We start from the raw sequence: 12692 nt of genomic DNA, 5'->3' as shown, positions 1-12692 counted from the left end.
AGAGTGAATGTAAGTATACGTGAAGGCAGGTCAATTGAGGGAAGGGGAGTGTGAATGCTGGTATAAGAGAAGGCAGGTCAGTTGAGGGAAGGGGAGTGTGAATGTAAGTATAAGTGAAGGCAGGTCAATTGAGGGAAAGTGAGTGTGAATGTTAGTATGAGTGAAGGCAGGTCAGTTGAGGGAAGGGGAGTGTGGATGTTGGTATAAGAGAAGGCAGGTCAGTTGAGGGAAGGGGAGTATGAATGTTAGTATAAGAGAAGGAAGGTCAGTTGAGGGAAGGGGAGTGTGAATGTTAGTATAAGAGAAGGCTGGTCAGTTGAGGGAAGGGGAGAGTAAATGTTAGTATAAGTGAAGGCTGGTCAGTTGAGGGAAGGGGAGTATGAATGTTGGTATAAGTGAAGGCAGGTCAGTTGAGGGAAGGGGAGTGTGAACGTTAGTATAAGAGAAGGCAGGTCAGTTGAGGGAAGGGGAGTGTGAATGTTATTATAAGAGAAGGCAGGTCAGTTGAGGGAAGGGGAATGTGGATGTTGGTATAAGTGAAGGCAGGTCAGTTGAGGGAAGGGGAGTATGGATGTTGGTATAAGTGAAGGCAGGTCAGTTGAGTGTGGATGTTAGTTTAAGCGAAGGCAGGTCAGTTGAGGGAAAGGGAGTGTAGATGTTGGTTTAAGAGAAGGCAGGTCAGTTGAGGGAAGGGGAGTGTGAATGTTGGTATAAGAGAAGGCAGGTCAGTTGAGGGAATGGGAGTGTGAATTTTAGTATAAGTGAAGGCTTGTCAGTTAAGGGAAGGGGAGTGTGTTGGTATATGTGAAGGCTGGTCAGTTGAGGGAATGGGGGTGTGAATGTTATTATAAGAGAAGGAATGTCAGTTGTTGGAATGGGAGTGTGATTTTAAGTATAAGTGAAGGCGGGTCAGTTGAGGTAAGGGGAGTGTGGATGTTGGTATAAGTGAAGGCGGGTCAATTGAGGTAAGGGGAGTGTGGATGTTGGTATAAGTGAAGGCAGGTCAGTTGAGGGAATGGGAGTGTGAATGCTAGTATAAGAGAAGGCAGGTCAGTTGTGGGAATGGGAGTGTGATTGTAAGTATAAGTGAAGGCAGGTCAGTTGAGGGAATGGGAGTGTGGATGTTGGTATAAGTGAAGGCAGGTCAGTTGAGGGAAGGGGAGCGTGAATGTTGGTATAAGTGAAGGCAGGTCGGTCGAGGGAAGGGGAGAGTGAATGTTAGTATAAGTGAAGGCTGGTCAGTTGAGGGAAGGGGAGTGTGGATGTTGGTATAAGTGAAGGCAGGTCAGTTGAGGGAAGGGGAGTGTGGATGTTGGTATAAGTGAAGGCAGGTCAGTTGATGGAATGGGAGTGTGAATGTTAGTCTAAGAGAAGGCAGGTCAGTTGAGGAACGGGAGAGTGTTATTGTTGGTATAAGAAAATGCATATCTGTTGAATGAGCGGGACGTGATGTTGGTATGAGAAAGAGCATATCTTTTGAGGAATGGGGTGAATGTTGATGTGAGAGAAGGCATCTCAGTTGAGGGAGCGTGAATGTTGGTATAAGAGAATAAATTCAATTTGCTATTGGTGCGTATGTGGACATGGCAGTTAATAAGAGCTTTTTGTGGAAGTGGTTCTTGGCGCGAGAGTGGGTGTGGCTTGTGGTTACTGAATGGACATGTTTTTTGTTTGAGACAGCGTGTCAGTGTCCGTATCCCCATGTCAATATCTCTAGCAAGTTGAAAGGGAGCACGAGGCAAGGCAGGGGTGACACGTGTGTAAACAAGACTTTATCAAATGCCGCATTTGATCGGCAAATTACCTGTTATCAACATGACCATATCTCTGAAGTAGCCACTTTCCTGTCACTCGGCATTGTTTCAAGCAATTCTTACAAGACGACACTCAAATATGAACAGAGTACGTAGACGAAGTGAGCTCGGCAACGCCAGAGCAGATTGTAGATTAAGACAAATTTATGAGCTTTAATTAATGTGAATGTGAGTATGAAGGCTTATTTCATTGCTGGGGAAATAAAATGAAGGTCTGTGTCGTGTTTCAGACAAGTCAATGGGGTCGGCTCGCACACTGGAGGTCCATCGCCTCCAGGCATAGATATAAGATCGTTCAGTTGATTGCAAGGGAGTTATACACTCCTCTCCATTAATGTACTGATGCCTATTGTCGCACTTCAGATGGCCAGTATAAGAAACGATATGCAGTCACTCATTCAAGATGCACTTACCTGTAATGTTCACCCGTTTTATACATAGCACACAGACTGGTATTATACCCTTTTACCCTTTGGCAGGTGCTCATTATTTCTGACAGCGCACATTTGAAAGATTGTATGATCTAAGGCATACGGTCTTAACACTATTCATATCTATGTTACTTATGACATCATACGGGTGATGCGATGTGACTAACCGCTGTAATAATAAAACATTGATAAGTGGGTGTGGTCGATGACAGTCCCCCGTCTACTCACCACTCGCCCAGCTTCGTTGTTGTGTAAGTTGATCATGTAACGGAAATCCCAACCTTTCTCAATAACGTCAACAAATCGCCGGGAAAATTTGTGTCCAAACTTTGCGTTGTCACTGCAACCGCTCCATTCCCAGTCCTTCCCACTTGGAATTTTATTATGTGCATAATCACATGTGCACGTGTGAACAGTTCCCTCCGAGCATGCCCTTGCTATGGAGTGGGACACTGCTGCACTTGTAAGGGCATAGATGAAGGCCGACTCCCGACAACCTACAATAAACACAATTATTGGTCATTATCAGTACAGAGTAGAACATAGCATTTAGACATATCACGGGTTTTCCATAGTATATCCACTGACTAACAATAATATTTATCTTTATTAATAAAAATGTACAAATGTTACATGAAGCGTATACAGTTGTGTATACATTGCGTTAGGCAGTCGTGGTGGTGGGCTCAAGGGTAGAGAGCCATATCAACAAGTGAATGGCCATTGGCAGTCAGACTCAATTCAATACTCTCGACGACCCAAAACAACATTAATCAAACTAACGAGACATAAAAATATTCAAAATAACTTCAATAATGGCAGTAGCTCCTGGTCTTGTTCATCAGTGGTGGAACGATATATATCGTTCCACCACTGATCAACATATATACTGTGGCAGTGATTTCAATCCCATCGCCTCGGTATCATGACTTTCTCAACACGTTTTTGCAATAAACGTAAATGCAAAATTGTTTTCAGAATTTTATTCGTAAATACTATGATAATGCTAAAGCTTTGGCATTCATTATTTATTGACATAACAAAGATTCAATGTACTAATGACGAAAATATTTATATGTAACCCTCATTACTTTCTCTCAGTTAGTTTAGTCGGTTCCCCAACACAAGACATTTCAATGCCATCTATTACCGCGCGGATCATAGAGGTAAAGGTATTGAGCAGCAACAAGAACATTGACGGTTTGAGAGCTTCCAGCTCCTGCATGTTCTAAAAAGTAGCAAAATGGTTATATCAAACTTATGACAAACATGATATAATTAGATATATCATATAGGATATAAAAAGGCGCATGGTATGCTTGCTAAGTAATGAACTGTAAATAAAAAAGGTAAATATGATTTTAAAGGAAAAGAATGAAGCATTCTTACATATCTCAAAAACAAAACAAAACATACATCAACAGCATGTATATGTCTAAAAATTCCAGCTTCCATAATAACCTGATGTACCTATCTCAAGTTGCCATCACAGATGATTACGTTTTAAAAAAAACATATTTTGAAAATCTCTAAAGGTTTAAGGGGTATGTGTGTCTCCCTTATTCCTCTCTTGGTGTCAATATTTGACTACCTTGAAGGGTTGGTTGTACGGACAACGATAAACATACCACCTTCAGCATAGACGATTACACGATTCGGTATCATATGACACAATATATAGACAGCCTAACTATTGTAATCTGCAAATAGCATACACGTTTTCACTGGTAAACGTATAAAAGTAAGTATGGAATCGAAATCATTGATTGCTTTAGTTATAAAGAAAAACACAGAATCAAGTCCTTGTGTTACTTTACAACAGTATTTCTAAGGCTAAAGCAGTGTTAAAGCTGGTGACACAGGCACTGTGTTTAAAACATAGAGCCATCATATTTTTTGTCGACAGTTAACGCAGCAGTCGTAGCACGAGTGACTATCACTAAATGAAGGACCGATTTTAAATAACATGTGGGCTTTTCAGTAGTGATCCAGTGAGGGCTGTGACAGCCATTTGTTGGCAATGGTGTACAAAAAGAGGTCGATAACAATGCAGTGCACATGTCAGAAGCTGAGCACACAATAAAACATAACAATTTCAATTTCAAACTTGTTTCTGTATGTGAAAGTGTTCACGTAGGCAGAGAGGGCCCATCGTAACTTTCCCTGAATGCAGTATTGATAATAATTGTCACTTTTACATATGTGCGTCAAATGGCATCATATTTGTATACATGAAGAAGTGTGTACGTCAATGCAGTAGGATATATCCTGCTGGTTTGTTTTGCGGTTTCCTGCATTTAGAGAAAAGAAACATCCTACATTCGTACGTCGATAGTTGCTCCAGCAATATAACACTCTTGCTGTTGATATATACTGGAGAAATGTGTAATTCTAAAATATGACATGAATATCTATCATGTGTTTTTGTCCCGTAATGGTATCAAAATCGTGACAGAATATACAGTAAATGTTCACAAGAGTACCGTAAGTCTTGATAGTGTCATTATTTTGCGCCAGGATTACATCACTCGCTAATGTGTGTAGATAATGTATGTATATATTTTTACATTATCCCGGTTTTGCGTTATTTCGTCTATTTAGTCTTTACTCCCCCGGGACATTTTCTTTCAGACTGTGTAGTTGTTACTGATCGTTAATTGGCATGCATTATTGATGTGTTATCGATACCTTGCTAACTAACTAAATGTTCTACCTCCAGCTTTCTTTGTGTCCAGGAATTCATAGGTAATGGTAGACAGGTCTGCAAAACCTCCATGTGCATACTGATTTGAGTCATCATTTGAATCACTCTAAAGGAGAATACATCGTTATACAGTCGGTATACATCTGAACAACTGGGACTACGTGTCTGAAAAATATTATTCCATATAGTTACAGTCTATGTGATAAGGTGTTGGAGTAGATCAAAATACTAGTATTCAAAGTTCTTTGCCAGATGCACAAGTCTTTGATGAAAGATTCCCCACAGATACCACCATAGATACCATGAGACTCCGAACTGGTTATGTAGACAAGTCCTGAATGCCGCATATTTGTGTTTTGGGGTTTTGCAACAATGTTTTCAACTCTAAGTGAAACTAATCATGTTCCATACGCTTTTCTGAACGTATGTTAGCAAATGTTGTCAGTGGCTACGAAATAAGTATTCTTCCACTGGCTCGTCTCAAAGTACATGCAGAGTAGAAATCGTTGTAAATGCCATTCACCACTACGAGGTAAACATTTGGAAGACTGTTTTCTTTCAGAAAAATGTCTTATTAAGGTGCTATTCCCAATTTCCACTTTTTTGGCTTGTCTTGATTCATGGAATAATGAAATCTAGTTTTAAGATTAAGATTGAATTTAGAAATAAGTTATCACGAGAGTATGTGATGTGTACATATATCCCCTGTATGTCAGTGACATGGCAGACATACATCTTTCACTGATAACGGGCTGAATGGTGATACATACGTTACATCAAAACTAACCTTGCATTTACTTCAATTTGAATTGCATTGTATCTTAATAAATATAAGTGCCTCTATATTTTTCTTCTCAGGAAATCGTTCACTCGTGACAATCTGCGAAACACGTTTTAATATGTAAATAAGTCACGTGCACGTTTAACAACAAATCACCGTTTTCAGTCTCTATCAATTATTTATATGTATTATGTCATATATGTGTCTAATGTAGGTATGGGGTCGTTCGTTCGTTTGTCAGATGAAACCCGTAAACCATTAGGCCTTCGATAAGCTCAGTCAACAATTTGCAGATGACGGCCATATGTAACAACGACGGTGACTCATTAAGGCTGATATAATTTGAAAGCGCCACTGCAACGGTAGCCATTACCTATTTCTCATTATCGATGGACAAGAGACTCGGTAGCAAACCAGGGTATGGGATTTGAAGTTCGATGCAGAAATCCACAAGTTCTAATTGATCGAATATGACAATCGAAAGCATAAAAATGTTCGAACTCCGATCACATTTCATACGAGTAATTTTCTTCTTTAATATGTAAATTTAGAGAGGAATATCGAAACAACAAAAAGCATTATCTAGATTGGCAAAACACAATGTCAAAAAAATAAATTTATACATTTATAATGTAAAGCTAGCATCATCGTATGAACAAAGGCGTACATTATGTTTGGCAGGTATTAAGTAGTATTTATGTCTTGGGATCAAAGGAAATGTTTTTGTTCTATGTTTGAAAGTTAAGAAGAGAAAAAACATGGTTGAATCAGAATTTCAGTAACGTACTCTACAGCTAAATCAGTACTGCGAACTAATTGGGTCATTGTTATGGTAAACATGTAGTGTTTTTTATTTATTCATACAATGAATTCTGATATCAGCAATATCTGTTTCGTCTACAATATCTTAAATATTACATCACCAGACCCGGCTTTCTACCTGCACATGGTTTGTCCAATATGTATCATGTCGTACAAATCGATGAATTAGATTATTGTTTTTAATGCAGATTTCCTGTGGTATGTGCATTGTCCCAACAGTAGGTATATATACATGGTGCTGCTGCTAACACACACCGGAGGTACGCTTAGTGAGTAAGCCTGAAGGTGAAGAGGTAATAATAACTTGCTTGCTCACGCCAGACGAAACGTAGGCGTGTACCAACTACAGCCTACTGATTATGGGTATCTGACTAGTCAACCGTAGGAAGCTGGGCGTAATGTTAGGAACTGTTTCTCGAATTAAGGTAGTTGTGAAAATGAAGGACATTAAAAAGTAACTTCTCCGATATAAAATCAGTGAAATTAATTAAGTTAGTCATAGCGGCAACACCATCCTGCCCAGTCTGACAACTTGCTTAAATCGATAACCAACCTAAACTAATAGAGTTTACAGAGCTGAGTGGTAGATGTTTTCCTAGCTACTCCCGTACTAAAGTGTTATTTTATTGACATGACATCCTGGGGAAATGGTCACCTTTAGTACACTGCATTTAAGAGTATCTTGGAGGTCTTCACTCAATAGTGATTACAGTCATGTTTATGTTCGCTCTAAAATTACATTTCACTTGCGATGTGGTTGCAGCTGTTAAGTTAAATAAGTGCATTGATACTTCATTTGAACTGACACAGTAGGAAGTCAGTCCCGATATGGCGGCCCGGGTACAGGTACGCCAGTCCAACAGCAACTCATTTCTTGTGCACAGATGTAATAAACTACACATAATATACAAACAACGACCATAGTTTCCAAAACCTATGCATTGGGATCTGTTGGTTTGCTTTCGCACCACCATTGCTATCAGTATAATTATAATGAGTATTAATCTAGAGAGACCTACTGTTAGGACTGTCCATACTTCGATCAGTAATATACTGATTATCATTGTAGACAGAGCTACTGTCAGGGCTGAAAACGCTACGGTCAGTAATATACTGATTATCATCATACAGAGAGTTACTGTCAAGACTGCCAACACAACGGTCAATAAGACACTGATACACATTGTAGACAGAGCTACTGTCAGGGCTGAAAACGCTACGGTCAGTAATATACTGATTATCATCCTACACAGAGCTACTATCAGTGTTGTCAAAACTACGGTCTGTAATATACTGATGATCATCCTACACAAATCTACTGTCAGGACTGCCAGCACTACGATCGGTGACATGCTGATAATCATCCTACACAGAGCTTCAATCGGGGCTGCGGGACTACTGTCAGTAACATACTGATTATCATCATACACAGAGCTATTGTTAGGGCTGCCAACACTACTGTCAGTAACATACTGATTATCATCCTACACAGAGCTATTGTCAAGGCTGCCAACACTACTGTCAGAATATACTGATTATCATCCTACACAGAGCTATTGTCAAGGCTGCCAACACTACTGTCAGAATATACTGATTATCATCCTACACAGAGCTATTGTCGAGGCTGCCAACACTACTGTCAGAATATACTGATTATCATCCTACACAGAACTACTGTCGAGGCTGCCAACACTAGTGTCAGAATATACTGATTATCATCCTACACAGAGCTATTGTCGAGGCTACCAACACTCCTGTCAGAATATACTGATTATCATCCTACACAGAGCTACTATCAGTGTTGTCAAAACTACGGTCAGTAATATACTGATAATCATCCTACACAGAGCTACTTCAGGACTGCCAACACTATGATCAATGGCATACTGATTATCATCCTACACAGAGCTAGTGTCAGGGCTGCCAATATTAGGAGCAGTAATATACTGATTATCATCCTACACAGAGTTACTGTCGAGGCTGCCAACACCACTGTCAGAATATACTGATTATCATCATACACAGAACTATTGTTGAGGCTGCCAACACTCCTGTCAGAATATACTGATTATCATCCTACACAGAGCTACTGTCGCGGCTGCCAACACTACTGTCAGAATATACTGATTATCATCGTACACAGAGCTACTGTCGAGGCTGCCAACACTACTGTCAGAATATACTGATTATCATCCTACACAGAGCTACTTCAGGACTGCCAACACTAGGAGCAGTAATATACTGATTATCATCATACACAGAGCTACTGTCGAGACTGCTAACACTCCTGTCAGAATATACTGATTATCACCCTACACAGAGCTACTGTCTAGGCTGCCAACACTACTGTCAGAATATACTGATTATCATCATACACATAGCTATTGTCGAGGCTGCCAACACTCCTGTCAGAATATACTGATTATCATCCTACACAGAGCTACTGTCTAGGCTGCCAACACTACTGTCAGAATATACTGATTATCATCCTACACAGAGCTACTGTCGAGGCTGCCAACACTACTGTCAGAATATACTGATTATCATCATACACAGAGCTACTGTCGAGGCTGCCAACACTCCTGTCAGGATATACTGATTATCATCCTACACAGAGCTACTGTCGAGGCTGCCAACACTCCTGTCAGGATATACCGATTATCATCATACACGGAGCTATTGTCGAAGCTGCTAACACTAACTATCAGAATATACTGATTATCATCATACACAGAGCTATTGTCGAGGCTACCAACACTCCTGTCAGAATATACTGATTATCATCATACACAGAGCTACTGTCGAGGCTACCAACACTCCTGTCAGAATATACTGAATATCATCCTACACAGAGCTATTGTCGAGGCTGCCAACACTACTGTCAGAATATACTGATTATCATCCTACACAGAGCTACTGTCGAGGCTGCCAACACTACTGTCAGAATATACTGATTATCATCATACACAGAGCTACTGTCGAGGCTGCCAACACTCCTGTCAGGATATACTGATTATCATCCTACACAGAGCTACTGTCGAGGCTGCCAACACTCCTGTCAGGATATACCGATTATCATCATACACAGAGCTATTGTCGAAGCTGCTAACACTAACTATCAGAATATACTGATTATCATCATACACAGAGCTATTGTCGAGGCTACCAACACTCCTGTCAGAATATACTGATTATCATCCTACACAGAGCTACTGTCGAGGCTGCCAACACTACTGTCAGAATATACTGATTATCATCATACACAGAGCTACTGTCGAGGCTGCCAACACTCCTGTCAGGATATACTGATTATCATCCTACACAGAGCTACTGTCGAGGCTGCCAACACTCCTGTCAGGATATACCGATTATCATCATACACAGAGCTATTGTCGAAGCTGCTAACACTAACTATCAGAATATACTGATTATCATCATACACAGAGCTATTGTCGAGGCTACCAACACTCCTGTCAGAATATACTGATTATCATCCTACACAGAGCTACTGTCGAGGCTACCAACACTCCTGTCAGAATATACTGATTATCATCCTACACAGAGCTATTGTCGAGGCTACCAACACTCCTGTCAGAATATACTGATCATCATCATACACAGAGCTAATGTCGAGGCTGCCAACACTACTGTCAGAATATACTAATTATCATCATACACAGAGCTTTTGTCGAGGCTGCCAACACTCCTGTCAGAATATACTGATTATCATCCTACACAGAGCTACTGTCTGGACTGCAAACACTACGATCAGTCACATACTGATTTATATCGTACACAGAGCTACAGTCGGGGCAGCCAACACCACTGTCAGTAATATACTGATTATCATCATACACAGAGCTGCTATCAGTGTTGTCAAAACAACGGTCAGTAATATATTGATAATCATCCTACACAGAGCTACTTCAGGACTGCCAACACTATGATCAATGGCATACTGATTATCATCCTACACAGAGCTAGTGTCAGGGCTGCCAATATAAGGAGCACTAATATACTGATTATTATCCTACACAGAGCTACTGTCGAGGCTGCCAACACTACTGTCAGAATATACTGATTATCACCCTACACAGAGCTACTGTCGAGGCTGCCAACACTCCTGTCAGAATATACTGATTATCATCATACACAGAGCTATTGTCGAGGCTACCAACACTACTGTCAGAATATACTGATTATCACCCTACACAGAGCTACTGTCGAGGATGCCAACACTCCTGTCAGAATATACTGATTATCATCATACACAGAGCTACTGTCGCGGCTGCCAACACTACTGTCAGAATATACTGATTATCATCGTACTCAGAGCTACTGTCGAGGCTGCCAACACTACTGTCAGAATATACTGATTATCATCCTACACAGAGCTACTGTCGCGGCTGCCAACACTACTTTCAGAATATACTGATTATCATCGTACTCAGAGCTACTGTCGAGGCTGCCAACACTACTGTCAGAATATACTGATTATCATCCTACACAGAGCTACTGTCGAGGCTGCCAACACTCCTGTCAGAATATACTGATTATCATCCTACACAGAGCTACTGTCTGGACTGCAAACACTACGATCAGTCACATACTGATTTATATCGTACACAGAGCTACAGTCGGGGCAGCCAACACCACTGTCAGTAATATACTGATTATCATCATACACAGAGCTGCTATCAGTGTTGTCAAAACAACGGTCAGTAATATATTGATAATCATCCTACACAGAGCTACTTCAGGACTGCCAACACTATGATCAATGGCATACTGATTATCATCCTACACAGAGCTAGTGTCAGGGCTGCCAATATAAGGAGCACTAATATACTGATTATTATCCTACACAGAGCTACTGTCGAGGCTGCCAACACTACTGTCAGAATATACTGATTATCATCCTACACAGAGCTACTGTCTGGACTGCAAACACTACGATCAGTCACATACTGATTTATATCGTACACAGAGCTACAGTCGGGGCAGCCAACACTACTGTCAGTAATATACTGATTATCATCATACACAGAGCTGCTATCAGTGTTGTCAAAACAACGGTCAGTAATATATTGATAATCATCCTACACAGAGCTACTTCAGGACTGCCAACACTATGATCAATGGCATACTGATTATCATCCTACACAGAGCTAGTGTCAGGGCTGCCAATATAAGGAGCACTAATATACTGATTATTATCCTACACAGAGCTACTGTCGAGGCTGCCAACACTACTGTCAGAATATACTGATTATCATCCTACACAGAGCTACTGTCTGGACTGCAAACACTACGATCAGTCACATACTGATTTATATCGTACACAGAGCTACAGTCGGGGCAGCCAACACTACTGTCAGTAATATACTGATTATCATCATACACAGAGCTGCTATCAGTGTTGTCAAAACAATGGTCAGTAATATATTGATAATCATGCTACACAGAGCTACTTCAGGACTGCCAACACTATGATCAATGGCATACTGATTATTATCCTACACAGAGCTACTGTCAGGGCTGCCAACATTAGCAGCACTAATATACTGATTATCATCATACTCAGAGCTACTGTCGAGACAGCTAACACTCCTGTCAGAATATACTGATTATCATCCTACACAGAGCTACTGTCGAGGCTGCCAACACTACTGTCAGTAATATACTGATTATCATCATACACATAGCTATTGTCGAGGCTGCCAACAATCCTGTCAGAATAGACTGATTATCATCCTACACAGAGCTACTGTCTAGGCTGCCAACACTACGATCAGTGACATACTGATTTATATCGTACACAGAGCTACAGTCGGGGCAGCCAACACTACTGTCAGTAATATACTGATTATAATCATACACAGAGCTGCTATCAGTGTTGTCAAAACAATGGTCAGTAATATATTGATAATCATGCTACACAGAGCTACTTCAGGACTGCCAACACTATGATCAATGGCATACTGATTATTATCCTACACAGAGCTACTGTCAGGGCTGCCAACATTAGGAGCACTAACATACTGATTATCATCATACTCAGAGCTACTTGTCAGGACTGCCAACACTAGGAGCAGTAATATACTGATTATCATCTTACACAGTTCTACTGTCGGGGATGT

General features: G+C 40.6%; 1 protein-coding gene across 3 annotated transcripts in view; it reads right to left on the bottom strand.

Annotated features, from left to right (window-relative positions):
* The window catches only part of LOC124119865 (protein Wnt-1-like), a 37880-nt gene that overhangs the window by 14805 nt on the left and 10383 nt on the right, over positions 1-12692 (bottom strand). For all 3 annotated transcript variants that reach the window (XM_046482527.2, XM_048382438.1, XM_046482526.2), the window contains exon 3: positions 2474-2742. In XM_046482527.2, the coding sequence (XP_046338483.1) occupies positions 2474-2742 (269 nt within the window). The remainder of the gene's footprint in view (positions 1-2473; positions 2743-12692) is intronic.

This window comes from Haliotis rufescens, unplaced genomic scaffold (assembly GCF_023055435.1).
Source record: "Haliotis rufescens isolate VD_foot unplaced genomic scaffold, xgHalRufe1.0.p SCAF_4, whole genome shotgun sequence".
In the NCBI taxonomy this organism is placed as follows: Eukaryota; Metazoa; Mollusca; class Gastropoda; order Lepetellida; family Haliotidae; genus Haliotis; species Haliotis rufescens.
The sequence above is the reverse complement of the archived record's forward strand: the minus strand, read 5'-3'. Positions and strand labels throughout refer to the sequence as shown.